General features: G+C 43.7%; 2 protein-coding genes across 2 annotated transcripts; both read right to left on the bottom strand.

The window, feature by feature from the left end:
* Positions 1-780: 780 nt before the first annotated feature.
* On the bottom strand, positions 781-2,260 carry LOC101780248 (peroxidase 15). The gene is made up of 3 exons (XM_004961952.2): positions 1,687-2,260; positions 1,429-1,591; positions 781-1,295 (listed from the first exon to the last, which is right to left on the bottom strand). Exons 1-3 carry the CDS (start codon positions 2,122-2,124, stop codon positions 940-942), a joined length of 957 nt encoding a protein of 318 aa, XP_004962009.1. The 5' UTR covers positions 2,125-2,260; the 3' UTR covers positions 781-939.
* A 4,087-nt stretch (positions 2,261-6,347) lies between these two features.
* On the bottom strand, positions 6,348-7,752 carry LOC101780647 (peroxidase 2). The gene is made up of 3 exons (XM_004961953.2): positions 7,209-7,752; positions 6,956-7,118; positions 6,348-6,846 (listed from the first exon to the last, which is right to left on the bottom strand). The coding sequence occupies exons 1-3, from the start codon at positions 7,641-7,643 to the stop codon at positions 6,491-6,493; spliced, it is 954 nt and encodes a 317-aa protein (XP_004962010.1). The 5' UTR covers positions 7,644-7,752; the 3' UTR covers positions 6,348-6,490.
* Between the last annotated feature and the right edge of the window lie 15,655 nt (positions 7,753-23,407).

Consider the following 23,407-nt stretch of genomic DNA (forward strand, 5'->3'; position numbering starts at 1 on the left):
AAAGGATAATCTTGCTAAAAGAAGATGGCAAGGAAGTACCAATTGTTGTTTTTGCAACTCTGAAGAGACTGTGCAACACTTATTTTTCGACTGTCATATGGCAAGATTCATTTGGAATGCAGTGTATTTTTCGTTTGGAATTCAACCGCCTACTAGTGTGCCTAATATGTTGGGTTCTTGGATTAGAGGGTATTCCCGGCTGTATAGAAAACAGATGCTTGTAGGCGCTTCGGCTCTTTGTTGAGTAATTTGGTTGAATAGAAATGAGATGGTGTTTAAAGGAACCATCCCTAATTCATTTTTGCAGGTACTTTTCATGGGACTTTCTGGACAAGAACATGGTCGATGCTATCTAAGGAGGAGAAAATTGCTTTGAAGAAGAATTGTTGCAAGTTGGAAGCTACTGCCTTGGATTTCTTCAACAAACATGGATGGAATTTCAGGAGAAGACTTCATTCATAGCATGCCCAATATCGGTGGATCTCTGTTTTGATGTTGTTGCTGGAGGTCACAGTTTAATCTTCAGCAAGTCTGGGTGGGCGTTCAGGAAAGGGCTCAGGCAGTGGGCGTCGTAGGAGTGTTTTTCTCCAGTTTGAGTCTGAATGTTTTTTGAAGTATAATGCTTCAGGTGCAGTCTGAGTACTGTGTGTCATGTCAGTTTGATTGTGTTTTGGCTATAGACATTCACCTGTGGATGATCGAGGCCGGATACTATGATCCTTAATTTAAAAAAAAATGTTAGCAATATGTTCAACATCCAAGTCTGCAGTGACTTTGGCCTCACACAAAATCAAATTCTCTTGAAATGAGCATGCATAGGTGTAATACATTTTCACATTCAGAAAGGAAATGAGAAAACACAAAAACTACACATGAATCATCCTACAATTGGTTCAAGAAAAAAGGAGAGAAACCAATCGATTTGAACCAGAGCCTTCTTCAGTACCCTCTGCTATTGACTCTCCGGCAGTTCTTCCTGATCTCTCCATCCTTCCCTGTTAAGGGGCTGATGTTGCCCATCTTAATCATGGACGCCGCGAAGTTCCTGAAGAAATCCTGTTGGTTGCCTGCGAACCGCTGAACAACGGGAGCGGTGGTTGCCGCCGCGGTGGGGTCGGACAGCATGACCTCGTCGGAGGGGAGCTGGGCGCGGCCCTCCAACAGGTTGCCGTAATACTTGTTGTCGAACAGGTCGGGTGTGACCTGATCCAGGTTCTTCAGGTCACCCTCACGCTGCCCGGCCGTGCAGTTCTCCCGCGTGAACTGGCACTGCACTTTGCCGAACGTGTGCGCTCCTGGAGTAGTAGAAGTGTAATGTTAAAATCAGTGTGTACACAACATAGAAAAAATCTTCTAGGATCGTTCGAACTGTATACAAAATTACATTGCTAAAAACTGAAATGGTTTGACTTGGTATGTTTACGTTACCTTGGAGGGCGACGAGGTCAGTGTCGTCGAGGTTGAAGTTTCTGAACTTCTCCTGGAGAACGTTCAGGGAGTCGAAAGGGCTCGGGAGGTTGTTGGCGCTCTCGACGTTGGTCGTCGTGCCGTCTCGCCGGCCGAGCAGCCCGCTCCATCGTGGCCCTCCTGCCTGCGCCCATGTCCGTGATTTCGTGAGTTCATGTGAGGACTGAGAGAAGCTAGGAGGCGCTGTGCCGACCAATGCAAGAAGATCGCGTTACTTACGAGTTCGACGGAGATCTCAGCCGCTAGGGCGAGGATATCAGCGCAGGAGACGATGCCGGGACACGCGTGCTCCAGCGCGGCCTTGATGTCGTCGACCACGGGAAAGCCGCGCGCCGAGTTGTTGTTGGCAAGCACGTTCTTCTCGGTCTGGATCGTCGGGAGGTCGTCGTCAAGGAGGAGCGAGCCGTCGCAGCCCTGGACGAAGCAGTCGTGAAAGTGGAGGCGGATGAGGCTGGCCGGGATGCGCGGGTCTGAGACGCGCGCGTTCTGGATGACGCGCCGGACGACGTCGTAGGCGGTGGGGCACGACGCGTCGTAGAACGTGGAGCTCAGCGCCACGCCACCGGCACTAGCGCCGCCAGCCAAGGCGAGGAGGAGGGCGCAGTGCGCGGCTACCAGCAGCCCAAGAGAAGCGGAGCGAGAGGAAGCGGCCGCCATGGATGCGTGTGTGTGCACGTGTAGGGCTCTGAGTCGTTGCTGCCTGATCACTGAAGACTGAAGAGGCTAGCCGCTTGTACTCACAAGCTCTGGCGATGGCGCTCGTTGCAAGTGCGTGTAGAGCAGCCAGAGATGGTTGTGAGTGACTTGTGAGGGGATGGTCGTCGGGTGCAGCATATTTATAGCCCGGCTCGGTTGGTTACTTGGTTAGTGATGATAAGCAGGTGCCCCGACTTTTCTTTGGGACGGTACGTGTCAGGTGCGCGTTTGACATGTTCCGTTTGCCGCAGCTTGGCAACTGGATTAGTTTAGCAGTGGCGATGATGGCTGCGGCACGCGGTTGCAGCCAGACATAACATATATCCTTTCAGTATTGACAGCTGAGGCCATGGACGATGACAGCGAGAGGAGAAGTGGTCGTGCTGACTAGTTCTGAGCGATTACTAGAGATGACTGCGTGTGTTGTATATCGTAGCGAACATGTTCCATTAGGTTATAGTTTGTGATTTTGATGATTGAATGACAACGTAGTTATTGGAACTAATAGTTTGTCAAGCATGTGCCTTGTAGGTTTCCTAGGTGCCAAGTATGCAAACCAAACCAGGGCAAAGTCCAAATCATGGTATTCAAACATCCAAGCCATGGTATTCTTGATAGTCAAATCACGGTATTCAAGCATCCAAGCTATTGTATTCGAGCATCCAAGCTATGGTATTCAAGTGACCAAACCATGGTATTTAGGATTATTCTAAGATATTCAAGCATCCAAATGATAAAGAAAATCCAGAGATATTCTCAGAGAAGACAGAAAAAGACCTATAGCATCGGATCATCCGACGATCAGGAGTTGGAGGCGTCGGATGAAGCATATTTACTTTGCGAAGTTCTAGAGAGGTTTCGGGCGAAACTCCTTCAGCACCATTTGTTCCGACGGTGCATCGGATGAAGCGTCGGATGAAGCATCGGATAGATTTTGGATGTGTCACTAAAGAACTTGGGCGCGGGGAGGCTAACGGCTAGTTGCACCGAATGTTCTGATACATGCCAAAATAGACCATTGGAACATCGAATGGTATACTTTAACTAGACGTTGGAGCAACGGCTCTTTGGTATCTTGGACTATTTATACCCCCTCCACTCGTCCATTTGAAGTTGCTGGAGTGTGCAGGAATCTATTGGAGATCAAAACTCATCAAGAACATATTCAAGCCACCAAAAGTGCCTAAGTGATTTATCAAAGCTTAGAAGGGTGATTAGTGTCAGAATAGGCCTAGAGAAGAGAGAGTGCAAGGTGTGCCTACCTTGTGATCGGTTCAAGGAGTGAACCACAGCTGTACAAGGTGTGCCGGCACCTTGAAGCCTTGGTGGCTCGCCGGCAAGTCTTCGACCCTCCAACTTGGTGTGGAGCGGTGTCGACAACTGTGTGCGGGGATGTGGAGATCACCTTCCTTCGTGGAGAAGCTCTTTAGTGAATGCGGCATCAAGGTAACTGGGGAACTTGATGTGAGCGTTAGTGATCAAGCCTCTGTGGCAAGTCAAGGGGTGTCCCGGAAGAGATTTGGTGACTGGGAAGCAATACTCTTGTGTGAGTGCTTCAACAATGTGGACTAGTGGTGGCTTAGTGCCTACCAATACCACGGGATAAATCATCGTGTCAAGAGTTTACTTTCCCTCATCCCCTTCTCTTACATTTCTTGTTTATATTCTTGCAACTTGTGTGCCTTTACATTCTTAATGTAGTATCTTATTAGGATTGGCTCTAGGTTGCAAAACTTGTTTCGGGATGAGGGTTTCATACTAGATCAACCATAGTTGCATATCTTGATAGCATGATCTAGTTTAAGTTTGATGCAAAAATAATAGAAATCATAGGTTAAAGTTTTAAGTTGCCTAATTCACCACATTCCCCTCTTAGACTACGAGCACCGATTCGATACATACATACATATATATATACATACATACATATATAGAGAGACTCTTTGTTACAACTTGCAAGCGGTATGAAAACGGGAAGGTGCCCGAGACCCTTGGCCAGTTCTTCACAAAAGTAGCAAAAGGATATCAGAGTTGCGAGTGTATGGGGCCAGTGCGCAGTGGGAGTGAGAGTGGGTGCAGCTGCCGACCGGAGACCAAGTGTTGCCGCAGCTGCGAGGAAACGGCCGATCGAGTGGGACTCTTCGTGGGAGAGTAATCAGACTCAGACAGCGGCTCCAAGCAGCTTGACAACGGTACATCTTTAATGTTGCATGCAGTTGCTTCTCATTCTTGGATGCATATTGCAGGTGCAGACGTGCAGTGATGCATGTATCTAGTCGATCTAGTGGCCGGTTGTTGCAATCCATCTTCTCTGAGTTTACGTGGTCATCATGCTTTTGCAATTTGTGTCTTGTTCCCTCCTAATAAAAATCAGAAGACAAATCTCTTGCCGTTCCGTTCAAGAAAAAAAAACTGTGCTTTTGCAAAAGGGTGCATTCTTTCACAGGACAAAGTCCGTTTAAGCTTGTTCAACAATATCTCGAGTTTGGTTTCCCCTACTGCAATATCAGAATCGAGGCACCCTCAAAGCATATGTACCATTGTATCCGAAATTTAAATACAAACGAATGATTTTAGTGATATTATCTACAGGTTCGGTTTGGTTTCGGATTTGGTACTGCTTTGCTCACATTGAGTTCCAGGCTTATTTCCTTTCTTTTGGATTTTTATTTATGTCTTGTAATGCTGGAGGCACCGTCTTAGCAATCACGTTCAAAGCCCAAAACAATATTTATCTTGAAATAAATTTCCTTCGTCTAAAGATCTACTCCCTCCGTTCCAAATTATAGGTCGTTTTGACTTTTCTAGATACATAGATATTATTATGTATCTAGACATAGGGTATATCTAAGTGCATAATAAAGTCTATGAATCTAATAAAGTCAAAACGACCTATAATTTGGAACGGAGGAAGTATAATGCGCCCATTATTTACATATTTACAGATCTATGAGGTAGTGTGCATGCATAGTGGTTGCACCATTTTGTGCATTGCCTTGTAAGAAGAAAGAGACAAGATACTATCAATAACATGCAAAAACACCCTAGGTCCATCCAAAGGGAGTTTTGTGCTGAAATGCCAGTGTTTTTTCAGCGAGTTTGTTGAGAAACACACAAAATTCAAATTAGTTGTCAAAAGTTTCGAGCCAATCCAATGCTTCATGGTATGAGATTTCTACAATAATAAAATAATGTAGTGCATCTAGTACTATTTACTCATTTGTACTCTATATTTTTGTTATCGAAACATTTTAATGAAACTAAAATAAAATATGAGAAAAGTTGGTTTTAGCAATATTTGAAAACCCAGGCTACTTTGTATCCTTTACCTTTTTGTTGATTTATTGTTTGAGCTTCCACCTCAGATAAAGAACAGCCTACACAGAAAATACCACATCAATAAAAAGTTCGTTTGACTTCCGTTTTATTTGTTTCGGATGGATGGAGGGGGAGGTTAAAGTGGAATTATTCTTCTTCTTTTTTTGCAGTTTCTACCCTAGTTACTTGCTAGATTGCTTCGTTTGGCAGCCCAACCATGAGTGGCTTGTGCCAACTCTGTTTGAGGAATACATTGCCCAATTTGGACTTTTCTTTATTTTTATGTCTCAAGAATAGGTCTACGGTGCACTTAGAAAAGATGGCAAGAGAATTGCCGTGTTATATTAATAGAAAGGAAAAAAGAAAAGAAAATAACCGTAAAAGGACAACAACTGAAAAGTTGTGGAGAGACCTAGAGAACGCAACACCTACAACCGGGATCAATAACACGAGGGGATGAGGACAACTAACACAACAGTATAACTAAAGAAAAAGCAAGACATCACTACATCGCAAAAGAAAAATCGACTTGGGATGGAAAGACCACACGCAACTACGACTGATCATTTATAGCTTCGTTTAGACCGTATATCATAATTCTATTTTTCGTATATTTCCTTTGTCATATAGTACAACATATTTGATTTGTATTGTCTCGTGAAGGAATGGAACTTATAACATTGTAAAAAAGAATAAATACAGATTTTTGAGCTAGTTGTTCTGAATATGTTGGATTGACATCTGTCGATTGTTTCTTCACTTCATTTCGATTCTTTTTTACAGTCTTGCAAAATTTTCCATTGAGTTTATCAAAACGCATTTGATATTATATTTGCTAAAAGAAATGCAAAGAATAGTTCTTGGAATGCAAAGAAACATTTTCACACTTGTTTCACGAAATGGGGTCAGCTCATACTTACAAAAAGGACCGAGAAAAGAATCGAAATAATGATGATTTACAAATTACAACATCATAACATGATAAAAACATCAATCTGAATCAGAGTCTTCAATAACCTTTGCTATTGACCCTCCGGCAGTTCTTCCTGATCTCTCCATCCTTCCCAGTCAGAGGGCTAATGTTCCCCATCTTAATCATGGACGCCGCGAAGTTCCTGAAGAAATCCTTCTGGTTGCTCGCGAATCGGTGAACAATGGGTGCAGTTGTCGCCGGCGCAGCTGGGTCCGACAGCATGACCTGGTCGGATTCGAGCTGGGCGCGGCCGTGCAAGAGGTTTCCGTAATACTTGTTGTCGAACAGGTTGGGTGTCGCCTGGTCCAGGTTCTCCAGTGAATCCACGGGTTGCCCGGCCGTGCAGTTCTGCCGCGTGAACTGACACTGCACTTTGCCAAACGTGTGCGCTCCTGGAGTAGTAGAAATTTGTTGTTGAAATAGTGTTCTAGGTTTGAACTGTGTACACAAAGTTACATTGATGAAAACTGAAATTTTTTTGACTCGGTACGTTTACGTTACCTTGGAGGGCGACGAGGTCAGTGTCATCGAGGTTGACGTTTCTGAACTTCTCCTGGAGAACGTCGAGGGAGTCGAAAGGGCTCGGGAGGTTGTCGGCGCTCTGGACGTTGGTCGTCGTGCCGTCTCGCCGGCCGAGCAGCACACTCCATCGTGGCCCTCCAGCCTGTAACCGTGATTCCGTCAGTTCAGGTGTGAGGAGAGAAGCTAGGAAAGGCTGTGCTGATCAATGCAAGAAGGTCGCGGCGGCGCTTACGAGTTCGACGGAGATCTCGGCCGCGAGGGCAAGGATGTCAGCGCAGGAGACGATGCCGGGGCACGCGTGCTCCAGCGCGGCCTTGATGTCGTCGACGACGGGAAAGCCGCGCGCCGACCTGTCGTTGGCGGGCACGTTCTTCTCGGTCTGGATCGCCGGGAGGTCGTCGTCCAGGAGGAGCGAGCCGTCGCAGCCCTGAACGAAGCAGTCGTGGAAGTGGAGTCGGATGAGGCTGGCCGGGATGCGCGGGTCGGAGACCCGGGCGTCCTGGATCACGCGGCGGACGACGTCGTGGGCGCTCGGGCACGACGCGTCGTAGAACGTGGAGCTCAGCGCTGAGCCGCCAGGGTAACCGTGAGCCGAGGCGAGCAGGAGCCCGCAGTGCGCCGCTAGCAACAACACGAGCAGCGAGAAGCAGGGGGAAGAAGAGGCCATACGTGCAAGTGCAAGGCCTGTCACACCGGAGAGGCTGGATGCTATGCGTTCGTGCTTGCTGCTTGATCGCTGTCGCTGGCCTGTTGGCTGTTGCGAACGAGATTGCAGAGATGGAGGATGAGAGGGGAATGGCCGGGGTCGGCTAACTTATAGCCGTCTCGACGGATAACCGCGGGGACTTGTCGCCGGAGCGGCATTATTGGCGGCTCGTTTGACATGTTCCGCACGCGGGAGCTTGTCAAGTTGGGTTTGTTTTTGTATTACCACTGGTGATGATGCGTGGGCCGATGGCTGCTGCGGCAACATCCGTTGTTGCGCACGCGCGCGCTCCCTGCTAAAATATTGTTTCCTTCCAGCGTCGGTCCGACGCAAGGTGGAGGCGGCAGGAGAAGCGGTCGCGTCGAGTTGAATGATGATTGCTTGCGTTCCGCTGCAACGGTAGGAAAACGAAACGATAGGTGATGTTGCCCGAACTCTCTACCATTTTTATCCCGGAAAGTGAGGAAAAGGACCTGTAGAGTGCAGGGGCTATGGATGCTGGCGATCGGCGACCAATCGAGGATTGCAGCTGCGAGGAAAGGGACGATCGAGTGGCCGGGCCAGCGAGAGGCTCCGAGCTCAGGAAGCAACCAGTCGACTGTGTCTTTAATTTAAAAATGTTGCAATTGACTCAAGTTTGTTCGGTATGACATTTTTTTAAATAATAACCCGGTAGAACCTGAGACGAGACGAGACGACATAGTACGCATCTAAGCAATCTTTTTTTTTTGAGAGAATGCATGCATCTAAGCAATCTGGTTGTTGAAAAGCAGAAATTAATGTGTTTTTCCTATCCAGCAAGCATGTTTGTGGCAAACTCCCTTTGTAGTATGATCACATTTATTTTTTTGGAAGCTAAAACTCACAATGGTATTTTGAAGATCTTTTATATTGTTGATGTATACCCAAGTTTCTTCCTGTGCAGTAGCGGGCCCAATGGTTTATACCAGCCCGTGCAATTTAGTGAGCCCAATACAATTGAGTGCCAAGGAACCCGGATGAGCCACCTTCTTAATCCCACGGTTTCTAATTCCTTTTGCATGTTTTATTTTCATGGGCAGAATTAATTAATTTCAAAATTTTCTCTCCAAATTCCAATAAAAATCACTTGAATTTTACATGGGACTCACTCATAATCATACACTGTGGAAAAGTGAGTATTTCCCGGTGGGATAGAGTCATATCTCTCGAAATCCAACCGGGACTAATCTTTTGGGACTAAAGATCCGCTTCTTTAGTCCCGAGTCACTCATCCAGGACTAAAGACCATCTTTAGTCCAAGTTGGTAATCCGGTTGGTACTAAAGACATTTTTTCCTTTTACCTGAATTCTTTTCCATATACCTATACGTATAGGTCATTAGCGTACACTATTTACACGTATACGCTCATACTGTATGCATGTCGTATATATATTTCATGATAGTATATGTATAATACTAATTATAACTACTATATATAAAATTCTTAGTATATAATACACATCAAACTAGTATTACTACAATTACTATATATACAATAATTTGTCCTCTTAATTCTTAGGATCTTCCCGCCGTGGAGTTGCTCGGTTCGGCTACTGAATGTCCATTGTAATAAAATTTTCCTTTGGAATTTATCACCTCGTTTACCAGAAATCCTATGAGACCTTCTTGATTGCCAAAAGCTTATCCTTCTCCTAGAGTTCTTCGCTCATACGCCACATCTGTAATTTAGAAATATGTGAATGTTACACCAACAATTAAATATAAGGAGCTAGAAAATAATTAATTATTAATAGATTTATTTTACGTACATTTATATCTACCGATAGCACCTTGTCCCTCACGAAATGGTGTATGTGCTCAAAACGTAGTATCCACATAAATTATTCCCTTGTTCCTATCTTAAGCACTTTAGTGGGAAAAAATAAATTATGAAATATTCATGTTATAGAATATACAAAATGGGCAAACTTCATACATATCGGGAAAGTTGTATTGAATGTAAGTTTTTCTTTGAAATCACCATGGTGATACTTACGGAATTGTTTCCATGCGCTGCAAATTAAAATAATAAATGATACAGTGTTAGGTGAAAATTTAGGAAACAAACTTTTGCACAGATATAAAGGTCCAGAATTATTACAAATTAAGCATGTCTTGAATGTCTTGTACTCATCCTTTGGTTTCCTCAACAAATCAAATACAATAACGTTGCTTTTATCAATCATAATTATAAGAAAAATCCAGTGATAACTGTATACATAAATGTTCATATTAAAACTAACTAACATCAATTAGGTAAGGAAAGAAAAATAAAAATAAACGGTACCCACACTTACTTAGAGTTGTAAGGTGGTAGTATATATTGCTTGTAATTCTATTGCTCCAAGAATTTGTATATTTCGTCCAATGTAGATTTTGGTTGATCCCGTATCTACTTTTGGTTAACAAGCGTTGGGTCCGTGAAGCCAACATTGTAGGATTCTCAGCAGCACTTCTGAATTTGCATCCTACATAAAATGAAAGACAGAGTTAGTGGGATGACACACACACACAACAATGAGCTAAGCCAAAATTAACATCTAATAAACACACACTTACAGAACCCAAGCGTTGATAAGAGAGACATCAAGGGCATCTTGATGGTACACTTCATAAATATCCTTGAATTTCAACCACAACAGTTTTTCACCTTCACCAAAAAATCAACCAGTTTAACAAGAAGAGCGAACATGGTCCTGCCATTGGCCGACTGCTCCATGTACCACTGATGGAATTCATACAACTTAGTTGTGAGCTTTCGTACCAATTCAGGCCTGACTAGAGGCTTGCCTAACTCAAAGGGTCATTTAGGTACAGTCTTTTCTAGAGGTGGCGATTCGTCTTGCCCTAGAACTTTAGCAAGCGAGTGACCTATCTCTTCCATAAACTTAAGGACTTTGATTTGTTGTTCTAAAGGTAAAGCTCCTATTTGTTGAGCTTCTTGATCTGCTTGCTGATCTTGCTGCCAGAGCTGGGGACAGTACAACCAGATGACGACTCTCCTCAATTTTTCTTCCGGCAAGACTTAAGTAACGAGCGATTGTAGTTCGATAGTAGTTTCTTCTTGACTTCTTTTTGCATGCCAATAAAAAAACTTTAATTTGGCTGGATCTACTAGCTTAGGCTCCATCTCCTTCTCTTTTCTTTCTGCAGCGATTTTTTCCAACCATTCCCTTACATTTGCTTGTGATGCCTACTCTGATTCCTCAGGAGTCATATCGCCTGCTAGCTTCTTAATAGGTTCAAACTTCTTTGTTTTCTTTCTTGGTTCTTTCGCCTTTGGCTACCTTAGCTTGGAAGGCAGTCGTTGTGACTTCTTGAGAGGTGTTGCAGGTGGTTCCTTGCTCGCTCCAGACTTTAGTCCTGGCACTGCAGACGGTGATCGAGGAGAGGTGTTTTGGTCATCGTCGCTCCCACCTGCAGGATTTGATGGTGTTGGAGACGGTGATCGAGTGGGATGCGACGGTCCCGGTGGTGACGATGGTCCTGCGGTGGATGTGCTGGAGACGACGGTCTGGAGTTCTGAGGAGATGGTGGCTGTGAGGGATCTATGGAAAGAAATGATGCCTCCTGTCCGGGGATGATGATGTAACATTTGCGTCATAAAATGATACCGTGAAGTGCATCTCCTAATGTCCTTTCCCCGTCACCTCCCGGCAGGTCAAGCTCTAGACCTTCATATTTACTATCACAAATCTGCTCCACCCCAACGATGGAGTAGCTAGGTGGAATCGTCATGCCATGGCTTATCTGCCCTAGCAGGATTGGTAAAGCACTTCTGTATGCCACCTGTACATATAGGAGAAATAAAGAAGTTATTAAACTCCCAAGGTGTGGATCAATTGACATAATTGTTTATATTATATATATGTATACCTTAATAGTGAGGTTGCCAAATGGTCTGTACAGCTTACATGAGGTGTGCTGAGTGATGTCATCCACAGGGTACCATTGGTTGTCCTGCACAACCATGGTTAAGCTTGGCATGTTCTCATCGGGGACCCCTATGGAAGCACAACTGCTTCAGTGTTGAGAAGGGCTGATGACGACATTGGGATCCGGCAATGCTCCAGATTGGGCCATCTCAGTAACTGCTAGGGCCACTCGCCGATTAATTTCTTCCTGCATTCTTACGTCTTGTTCTGCACTTTAGCTTCTAACATGCGCCGCCACCTCTCCTCTTGATGTTCCTTTCTTCTCTTCCGGCTTCTGTACGTGTCAATGTCCCTATGAAAAGTATACTTCCACGGAACCATGCCAAAGCCTCGACAACATTCTAGGTGTTCGGAATTTTCAAGCGTCAAAGTCATCTCATTGTTCTCTCTATCAGGCATGAACTTTTCCGCTTAAGAATCTTCAATGTTTTTTAATAATCCTGAGGGCCTTCTCATGTATTGTTTCATTGGAAACAAGTGTCCCATCCTCAGGGCTAAGGGTGCCTCCATAAGCATAATATTAATTCTTCGATCAATCGGGCTAGTCAATAGTCGCTGGTACGATACCTCGATCGATTAGGTCTTGTTCCATCTTTCTCCATCTGAGAATTGCAATCCTGTAACCACCTTGCCCTAGATGATGATGGTACTCCTTCTTCTAGGCATTGCCTAAGTTTACACGAACCTTGTTCACACTATCTTCACTCCTCTTGTATTCCAAAAATGAGTTTCAGTGATCTCTTAACTTTGACCAGTCATTAAAATCTGGAGTTTGGCCCTTCTTGATATAGTTGGTATCCAGATTCTTCTTGAAGGTCTAAAATTGGGTTGCCATCTTCTTGAGCGTCCAATCTTTTACAACTTTTTCATCAACGCCGTCAGGAAGTGTGAAGTGTTTCTTGACATCTGCCCACAACATATCTTTCTGTGTCTGCGGGAGCACGTATGGATCATCTTTTTTACTGGACTTCCATTCTCAAATGCTGATGGGCACGTTGTCCCTTACCATAGCCCCACATTGACTCACAAACTTTCTAGCAACTTTTTCGGGAGCAATTGGCTAGCCCTCTTCTATCACTACGGTTATGTGAAGCTTTCCCTCCATTATCTTTGTACGACCTCGTGGCTTCTTTCGCTTCATCGATCCAAAGGGCTAAAAGTTCAAGATTCAGTAAGTATATAGTAATAATGAATATGAAGTTATCCATGGGGTAAAACAATGAAAATGATATATACCTCGCCAGAACGTTCCATCACGGCAATGTCTTATTCCGCATTATCATCAACGCCATGCTCAGGCTCACCATTACCATCACCGGACATGTTGAGGAACATGTTCGCCTGGCTACCCTCATCCTCGGTGTAGGTTCTTAGAACGTTTGATTCACTACTGACGGCAATATTCTACTCCATTATATACCTTTCATCCTCTTCGTCTCCAATCTCAACTAATAATAATATTAGTTATATACACATGTAATCATAGATACATTAAATTAAAAATTGTATCACGTAGTACAATTAATGTATAAACATGAAATCAAAGAACAACCATGAAATAAAAGAAACTTGCGAAATATACATATGAAAGCATACATTAAATTAGACACATGAATTGAAATATACAATAAATATAAACAATAAATTTCCTAGAATTGAAATGTACACATGAAACCATACATTAAATTATATACACAGGAATGGAAATATACAATAAATTGAAATATACACTCAACTAAATATACACATGATTGAAATATACACATTTAAACTAATTTTCTAGGAAGTTCTATTCTCATAAATTATACTAATTTTGTAAGTATATACTGATTTATACAATTTTTCTAAGTATTTAAAATAATTTGTACAATTTTTATATAACTATTTAAACTATTTTTTAATAATTTTTCTAAGGATTTAAACTAATTTGTACAATTTTTCTAAGTATTTAAACTACTAATTTGTACTAATTTTTCTAAGTATTTAAACTAATTTCTATAATTTTTTTTAAGTATTTAAACTAGTTTATACTAATTTTCTAATGATTTATTCTAATTTATACAATTTACACATTAATCTGACTAAAAAACACAACTTGCGTCAGCAAACCGCGGTTAGGGGTGGGGAGGGCGTACCTCGCGGCCGTGCTGGGGACGCCGGTGCTGGGGCAGAGCGGCGGATGGCTGGGCGGCGAGCCAATGTGCGGGGCTGGGGGATGGTGGGGCGGCGCCGCGAGATTGAGATCGACGACGACGACAATGGCCGGCGGCGGTGCTCGTACGGCCGGGCATCATCCCAGTATCAGGATCACGCGCGGCGCCTTGCAGCGGCGGAGAAGCTAGCGGGTTGAGGAAGGAGGAGGGCGCCGCTGGGGAGTCGGGGCGCGAAGGCGAAGGGGCGGCCGGGGGTGCTCCAGGGGATGGTGCCGGGGAGCCGGGGCACGGAGAAGATGGCAGCAGTGCGGCGGCTAGGGAGCGACGACGACAGTAGAGGAAGTGATGGAGGTGACGAGGAGGAGGGTCGGGATCAGAGAGGAGGAGGCGGTGGCAACTGGCCGGTGTGTGGCAGCGTGCGAGGGGAGGCTGGGGGAGGGCACCAGGGCTGCCGCGACACGTAGAGGCAAGGGCGATGATGATGTCGAGGAAGACGGCATGGACGAGGTGGGCCGGCGGCGGTGGCGACAATGGGATGACGGCCGTGAGATGGAGGAGACGAGGCATCCGTGAAATCTTCTAAGTCCGGGAGGAGGAAGGAGGTGCGGATATAATACCAACCGAGACTAAGGGTCTTTAGTCCCTAGTGGTATTACCAACTGGAACTAAAGTTGGGGGATCTTTAGTCCCAAGTCGTTTTACCACACGGGACTAAAGGGGTTCCCATGCGTGAGAGATGAAAATGGAACCCTTTAACCCTGGATGGTATTACCAACCGAGACTAAAGGGTATTCTCCCTTTTCACTTCCCACGCTATACCAACAATTCGATTAAATTGATTTGATTTTTTTCATATGTTATAAATTGATTTTCTACTTCTATTATTCAAGAAAATCGTAATATCCAATATTTTGAACATACAAAAATATATTAAATTGAGTCAATAAAATCAACACAAAACTCAATGGCCTCCTCTATTCCATATCCTTTGGTGATGCTTCCTTCTGGATGGGCACGATTAAGAACATAGTTTTTTAGACTGACATGAACCTCTCGAAAGGCATATGTTAGGAATACTGGACCGAGAATTGTAATCTCTTTGACTAGGTAAATCAGGAGGTGTGTCATCATATTAAAGGAGGATGGTGAAAATACCAACTCAAAGCTAACAAGACATTGTACCATATCATTCCGTAGCTTTAGTAGCTTGGTTGGATCGATTGCCTTCTACGAAATTGCATTGAGAAACGCACATAGTTTTACAAGCGCCAGTCGTACATTCTTTGGTAGAATACCCCTCAGTGCAATTGGAAGCAACTGGATCATTAACATGTGGCAGTCATGGGCTTTTAGATTTGTGGACTTCTTTCTTTCATATTTATTATTCCTTTTATATTTGAGAAGTACCCAGATGGAACCTTGATGCTATTCATGCAGTCAAACATGCTATCCTTTTCTTCCATGCTGAGAGTGTAACTGGCAGGATGTAAGTAGTGCTATCATTTATCTCTCTTTTTCGGATGTAGGTCATCTCGTTGCTTCATACGTTTCAGGTCCTGTCGTGTTTCCAATGTATCTTTTGAGTCCCATAACAACCCAAGAAGCCTAGCATGTTCACGCAAAGATTCTTCGTCAAGTGCATCATGTCTATTGCGTTGCGGACCTCTAGGATTTTCTATAAAGTAGCTCCCAAAATATAGACTTTTTTTCCACATGGGTGCACGTCCGTTATCGTCATTCGGAACAGGTTCACTACCAAGACCTCTTCCAAAGACTACCTGTAACACCAATAGTGTTTACAATGAGCTAAACCTTACTTAAGCACTAACGAGGAGAAATAAAAAGGAAAAGAGAAAAATATGGAAAATAAGACTTGGTCAAATAAGGTTGAATTAGAGGGTTGACTAAGTCAACTATGGTCAAATTAACTCAAAAAGGTGAATTTGGATCAGATGTGACAAACAGAGTGGATTAAATTCAAATCCAGTTTAAATTTTTAAATTTAAACTTGATTTGAGAAAGGAGTCAAATGTAGTCAAGTACCCATGTTTGAGTGTTGTTTTAAAAGGATTTCATATAACAACTTTGGACAATGTTCTCCTGAGAGTTTAAGTATATGTGTACAGAACACATTGGACTAGATGTGGTTCGCAGAAAATGGAATTTGAGTATTTTATTTGAAGCTCAAAGTTTGAACTTTATGCTGTTTTGAGACTTAGGCAGAATTTCAGTTGGATGTCTAAAAGTGAAACTCGGGGTGTTCAGTTCATGGGCAAAATTTCAGAGCTCTTGATCTCTCAAACCGTGGATCTTTTGAACAAAATCTCTATCTATCACTTATAGCCCTATGTTTCATATACATTTTTGTTTATTGGTGCTTGGAGAGATCGTGTTTGTTTTGGACGAATTTTGCTTGAGAAAGAATCCTATGTACTGGAGCTCAAGCAACAGCAGCAAAACCGCAGCAGTGCCGCCGTTCGCCTCCTGACCGCTGCGGTAAGTTCTGAACGCCGCCACGTGCCATCGAGCGATGAAGCTAGCAGCAAGCAAACAAGCAGGAACCGGTGGATTGGATCATGGTGAAAAATTTGAAGTTCTACAACGCCTGGCAGAGTTATCCTCATCCTTCACAATCCCTCCCAAGCTTAGGCCGCCGGAGCTCGCCACCGATTCCACCGCCGTAGGGCCATCTCCACCAAATCCCTCTGAACCGTCGTGTCGTGACACCCTTCGGAGCACCCCCCAAGCACTCCTCACCCGACGCCATCAACCACAGCGCCGCTGTGACCTCTCCCCTATTCCGCCGCCCGCTGTAAGCACCCCCACGGTGAGAACCCCCTTCCCGACGTTCTCCGCTCCGGATAAGTACCAAAACGAGATCACCGGAGCTCTTAAATGGTGGTGCGCCCGCCCGTTGGAGTAGCGACTGGCTAGGGTGGCTGCAACGCCCAACCCGAGCCAGAACGCACCGCCGCCATGGCCGCCAATGAGGGCGGGCATGCTAAAGCCTCACGCCGGGGACTAGAGCAAGCCGAGTAAGTGCGCGAGCTCGCGTAGATGGGCTAGGTGTAGTCCTCATCCAAGTGTTGGTCGCCGTGTTGCCAGAACTGCTGCGCCACCGCCGCGCCGCGCGTCGCGCCGCCGCCACAGCCGCTAGCCACCTGTGGTCATCGTCCCGCATAGATAACATCGCCCATGGATGTGCCATGCCAAGCTGGACCGGTCCATGTACTTCTTGCGACGGAGGAAGCTCGCCGCCGGTCAACCCCGCCAAGCCACGGTCAAGGCCGGGCGCCCCTTTTTGTGAAGCACAGGGACCGCGGGCGGGAATTAGAAGAAAGCTAGGGGGTTTTGTGCAAAGCTTTGGCTGTTTTGTTATAAAAATGCATTTCAATAGGTTTCAACTTTCATAATTCATAACTATTTGTAGAAAACTCCAAAACTGATGAAATCAATTTTGTTGAGTTCATATTTTCATGTGTGATGCAATAAAAATCATAAATGTCATAGAAAAATATTTTATTTTTTTCAAACCTCTTTTAAAATTAGGATAAATCCTATTTAATTGATTTATATTTATTCCTTGATTATTTAAATAACCCTTGTTCTAGTAAAGATATAAGGAGCTCTTATTTGAATAGGTTAGCCTTTTAGAAAATTAAAAGGATGATTATTTTATTTTACTTATCATTCATTGCATCTTTCCGTATAGATTCAGAGCCGCTGGAAGTGGAGTACGTAGAAATTCCGTTCGAGCCATCCCTAGAAGGCGAGGACGTGATCGTGGTAGAGCAAGTTCCCAAAGTTGCCCCTGAACTCATCGTTGAAACCACTGACCCCGAGGAGCAACAAGGCAAGCCCCGGTGCATTAACCCTATTTAACCTTGCTAATTCGAGTCCAAATTGTTATATTTCATGATTGTGCATTAAGTCTAGGAGTTGAGTGGAGTCCTTTTAAGCATTCATACCTTCTTTATTTTAAGGACATCTTTGCCACCTGTTCAAAAAGAATAGAAGGTTAAGTCTAATCTGCTAGTGCCGCAGAAGTCAAGTAATTCCCTATTACTTGCATAAGGACAACATCTAAAATTTGTTAGATTGCAAAATAGTTTGTTTAATGAAGGACCGGGTAGGACATTGGCCTCATGATAAAAGGTGATGTTGGATAATGGATCTAAGGAATGTTTGATTGGTGTCCTTTAGGTCAAGCTTTGAACGCACTAATCACATGCCGGTATGTGGGACCCGGTAAACTAACGTACTTCTGAGGTGTCGAAGTTTGAACTGTGACTCGACAGGCTTGACGTGGACCGGTGGGTGGGGTCGTGGGCATTAACTCATGGGACCTTTGACCGGACAATGATGTACATGAGGACACGACCTCGAGCTATGCGAGCTCAGTTCAGGCGACAGAAGCCAAAGAGAGAAAAGTTGCCACATGCAATCCGATGGGTTGCGCCCGTGTCATGTGATTAGCTCCATCTCCTGCAGGATGTAAATTGGTTCGAATCACCGCACTTCTCGGATATGAATACCACTTGATCTCTGACTATCATTGTAAAGTTGCTCGCTAATGATGTTTATAAATGTTGTATGATGTTAGCATGTTTGTACTGGCTGGGAGTCCAAACTTTGAAATATAAGCCATCTAGCAACTAACATGTAATGAAAGATGTTCTAAGGATCTACTCTTAGTAAGCTTTGCTAGATTATCCCGAGTTAGCAAGAAACCAAAAGAAGCCTTGCATGTCCTTTGAGTCTTTTCCATTGACGGGTTAGTCTTGCTAAGTACTTTAGTACTTAGGGTTTGTGTAACCTAGTTGCAGTTGAAGAAGGTCATTAGATGACCTAAGCTTGAAGGAGGACTCCAAAAGATGAGAAATACGTTATGGGCACGACGTGTTTCTTTTTAGTCTCGTTCGTTTGAATAAGCCTTATAATGTTACCGTCCCTGACTTTAAATGAAGTGGTTTGTTTTTAAACACTCTTAGGTACTGGTATTATATGTTAAGACAACTCTCTTATGGTTTGTAATAATCTGCTGCTGTAAATTATTTGTTTAAAGTAGTAATGTCTGTAACAAGCTCATGCATGTGAGATCTTGGATGTATGGATGAAACAGTAATGTGGAGTCTTTGGGTGAGTTGAGGATGCTCGATAGACTACCGGGTTTATACTGATTCAAGTACGCAGCGTCTTAGAGGCCCAAAGCCTAACTGGCGTACTTGAGTCAGTTTAAACTGGACGGTTCTGCCACAGCTGGTATCAGAGCCATACGTTCAGGAAGTTACAAATATTACTTGTTTTTAAAACTCCTATGGTGCCCTATGTTCCTTAAAATAATCTATTGTGAATGTGGTCTATGTGAAAGCTAAATATAGCGTAGATTTACTTCCTGTTGAAAACCTAAGATTTTGTAACGACGCACCTCCGCTAGATAAAGGGTTAAATTCTGCAAAAATATTATATCATGACTCTGACTTGCGCAACTTGTTTGCGTGAGGGGCTCCGTATGTTCAAGATACGGAGGGCAGCCTACTCGAAAGAGGAAGCTAACATCTGCCTCTTGATGTGGAGAGCGGAGTTCCCGCCGTGTGATCTTATCATGGTCGCGTTACCCTAGGACGTGGCCTACTCCGGGGCATCCCATATGGCAATGATATGGGACGCAAACATCAGGCCGTGCGATGCTAGTCATGGCAAAGTGAATACGTTGTTCAATGTATGAAGCGTTATCCATGCAGCGATGAATGCATGGATGCCATTTCAATAGTGAATGGTGATGAATGGTCTTTTGCAGGTGCGTTAGTTGCTAACCACGTCACGAGTAGATCCGTTATAATTGAGAGACGCACGAAGTACCACCGACTTATAAACGAGTGTTATAAATGGTTATGGAAGGAACATAGGTTTTCGTGCATCATGTCATCTCATGCATGTTTGGTTTTTGGGTTAGGTTTTAAAAAACCTTTTTGTTTTACCTTTGGCCTAAATTTCATTCTGGTCTGTTATTGATGGACGCCCCATGGAAAGATGCAGAGCGGTGGACCCATGGTTACTATCAGGATAAATCGGGATTCATCAAAGTTCTATGGCAGACTCTTAATGGTATGAGTTTTGATAGCTATCTAGAATATCAGTGGAGGCGTATGGATGTGAGGCTATAATTCACATGCCAGGGATAACCAACCACTCTAGGTTTCCACCAAAAGATGTGCGAGTGGTGGGTGTTGAGATGAGCGATGCAATAGAAGTCGTTGCTTATAAAGCCCTAATTGAATTTTGTGAAGAACATCAAGCAGAAGTTGCGAATAGCGCCGCAATGTACTTTCCAATATCCAATCAAAAGAATCGTGCTTAGGATCAGCGCGTGAAACAAGTCCAGGACCCTGGCCATATGAGTTATGATCCAGTCCATGCTGCTTTGGCTAACTTCATGACAACAATGTACAACATGCAAGAAGAAGAATTTGAGCATAGAGTGAAGATTCGTGAAGCTACCGAGGCTAGACGACGAGAGCTGGAATTACGTCTAGAAATAGAATGACAACACCAGTGGAATGGACAACTAGAGGATATTATAGGTAATTCATCTTATGGACCTCCCAAAAGCCCTAACACTTTAAAGATGGAGTTAGATGCCATTCAGGAGCAAATTCATCACCAGGAAAGAGAAGCTCACTGTAGAGAGAAAGAATTGCAGATCGAATGTGACCAGGCGAGAAATTCTCTATCTTAGCGAGAGAACTGTGCTCAAGGTTTTATCTTAAATTCAAACTCTGATGTCAATCAGTTAAGACGGACGGACCAAGAGCAAGAAGATACAATAAATCATCTAAGGAGCCAAATTGAAACATCAATGGATTATCTGAATTTCCGGGAGTCGAATGCTGATGAAATCATTAAGGAGCTTAATGAGAAGATGGATCAGCTAAATCAAGAATGCTTTGCTCAAAGGGATGAGATTCTATCACCTTGCGTGGCCTTGGAGGAAGCACAAGCTCCTGTGCCACAGCCTCCTGCTCCGATCGTGGTTGGACCAGATTTCTATCCAGTGATCCCTGATTCACCCCCTGAACTTCCACCACCACCACCACCTTTAGCTGATGCATATTATGAAGCAGTTAATGAGTTTGTGGTAGAAGAAGATTAGGGAGAAGCTAATCTTAATCATGGAGATTTTTTCTTCGAGCTCGAGTTTGAAGATGAGTGGCTCCTAGGCCATGGTGATAATGTCGCAGAAGAAGAGAAGGAAGATCTGTCGGAGATGTAAGGTATTTTCGGAGTTGAGAATCTGTCTGAAGTTTCAATGACTGAATCGGATGAATTAGAGGGAGAAAATTCCATGAATCAAGCAGCTGATGACCTTGTTCCAGAGGTCATGAACCTTATAAGGAATAACCAGTAGGGTATCCAAGAGTTTTTGGATAGGTTGGGTTAGATGCGCTCATAGCACTAACAGGATGTTGGGAACTGCAGGAGGAGATGTGTATATGTTTTATAGTTTGGGGTTGTAGGATTGAATAAATGAGAACCCAGAGTGTCAAGTTATGTAAATTTGTTGTAAACATGGCTGAGAAAAAGTATAGTTTGTACGGTTTGTAAAACGTAAGTACTTTTATGGTATATGAGCTTGGAATAAGTACTTTTAAGGTATTGTAATAACTAAAGTTTCTTTGTGGTTTGACAACTCATGGAGTATGATGAAATGAGTAATGTATCTAAGAAGTTGTACAATGATTATATTCTTCAAGGATGAGTGATACAAACTGTTATGTACAAATATTATGCAACCTATTGATATGGTCAGTAAGGAAGATGAATGTTGACAATTTTCTTTCTCTTGTCTTGTAGAATGGGAGAACCATATGATCAATGTTGACAGTTTTCTTTCTTTTGTCTTGTAGAATGGGATAACCATATGATCAAAGTGTCAAGGTGTCTCCCAAGCATAATCAAGACCTCCAACCTCCGCTCAGTCTAGCAGATGCTATCGCTAGCATGCTCGAATTGCGTGAATAGATGAATTGATTAATGCAAATGATAGCGCAAACACTACCACTGGACAATGTGGATGCCCAGAACCTGAGCAGGGGATATCTTATCCAGCTTTTCTGGAAGTCAAGCCCCCACTTTTTCTTAAAGCAGAACATCCCCTTAAAGCGGATGAAGGGCTCCGTACCATGGAGCAAAAGTTTCGACTTTTGCCCCGTTGTACCGATGCCCAAAAGATGGAATTTGCTTCCCAACAACTCCAAGGACCCGCAAGAACATGGTGGGCTAATCACATGGCCATGTTTCCTGCTGGAACTCAGCTCTCTTGGGATGATTTCAAGGCAGCCTTTCGCGGGTACTTCGTACCGGCAGGACTCCTTGAAATCAAAAAGGAAGAATTCATGAAGCTTCAGCAAGGCAATAAAACGGTGTTGGAATACACCAATATATCCAATCACTCGTCACAGTATGCCCCTACCGATGTGGATTCTGATGAGAAGAAGAGGGAATGTTACATGAAGGGGCTTAATGATAAAATGCAAGATAAGTTGTTGACCACCACCTTGAAGAACTTTAATGAAATGGTCAGCTTATCAGTTAAGGCCGAAGAGAAGAATCGGATTCATAAGGAATCCAAGAAGAGGAGGAACCCCGCCGCGGGATCATCTAACGTGCCACCACAGAGGATCAGGATGGTGTATCGGATGCCACCTAGGCCCAGATTGTAACATCCCTAGTTTGGTTGGTCTCTTAAAAAGCCTAATTAGAGTGTTTAAGGGTTTGAACTTAGCACTTAGATTTCAAATCTTGTCCTTGATTAAGTGCAAACTCACTCAAGCACAGCAAACATCGCAATTAGAGGCCAAATTGAACCAAACCAAGTCAATACAAAGGCTGAATATGAAAAATACCCAAACCATGTTTGAATGGTAGCAAACATCTCAAAACCCCAAAAGACCAAATTGAATTGGAAGTTCAAACACTTAATTTGGTGAAAATGCATTAAAACGGCTTAATTTGAGGGCAGTTAATAAATTCAAATTTTATATGACAACTTCACTTCTTGCCAATACAAAAGTTGTAGAACTTTTCAAAATAAACAACTTTGCTTAATTAAACTTTTTATAGTTTTGAGTGGAACACCTTCAAAATTTGAGTCAAAGATTAGCCAAATTCAAATTCCTTTCAAAATTGCTCTTAGTCCTGAAAACAAGCGTTCCTTCAAACATTGACGGTCTATATCTCCAGATTTGAACCAGATTTGAACTTGATGTCTTTATAAGAGTTGGAGTTTGAAGTGTGGACAACAACTTTTAGATTTGAAGTTTTTCAAGTTTGGTTTCAAAATTTTGTGAAAACCCCTCCAAAAACCCTATCCTCGTGCGCCACCACGTTCCCAACCCACTGCCAATGCGCGGTAACCACCTTACCGTGTCACACCACGCCACGTGCATCCTCAACGTTCGTGCAGGCCCGCCTGCCTATGCACACCGTCGACGGGATAGCACAGTGCGCCCCTTCGCCCAATGACCCACCGGCGTTATCTTATCCCCTGGCTCCGCATCCTCTTTGCCCTATCCGCGCGCCAAGCACCCATGCACCCATGAACGCCACCGCCAC

This window comes from Setaria italica, chromosome III (assembly GCF_000263155.2).
Source record: "Setaria italica strain Yugu1 chromosome III, Setaria_italica_v2.0, whole genome shotgun sequence".
In the NCBI taxonomy this organism is placed as follows: domain Eukaryota; kingdom Viridiplantae; phylum Streptophyta; class Magnoliopsida; order Poales; family Poaceae; genus Setaria; species Setaria italica.

Excerpts from the sequence above, each read along its gene's own strand:
- LOC101780248 (XM_004961952.2), bottom strand. The coding sequence starts at position 2,124 with ATGGCGGCCGCTTCCTCTCGCTCCGCTTCTCTTGGGCTGCTGGTAGCC. Across the intron at positions 1,592-1,686 it reads CTGAGATCTCCGTCGAACTC|GCAGGAGGGCCACGATGGAG; the intron begins GTAAGTAACGCG and ends ACATGGGCGCAG. Across the intron at positions 1,296-1,428 it reads TGACCTCGTCGCCCTCCAAG|GAGCGCACACGTTCGGCAAA; the intron begins GTAACGTAAACA and ends CTACTACTCCAG.
- LOC101780647 (XM_004961953.2), bottom strand. The coding sequence starts at position 7,643 with ATGGCCTCTTCTTCCCCCTGCTTCTCGCTGCTCGTGTTGTTGCTAGCG. Across the intron at positions 7,119-7,208 it reads CCGAGATCTCCGTCGAACTC|GCTGGAGGGCCACGATGGAG; the intron begins GTAAGCGCCGCC and ends TCACGGTTACAG. Across the intron at positions 6,847-6,955 it reads TGACCTCGTCGCCCTCCAAG|GAGCGCACACGTTTGGCAAA; the intron begins GTAACGTAAACG and ends CTACTACTCCAG.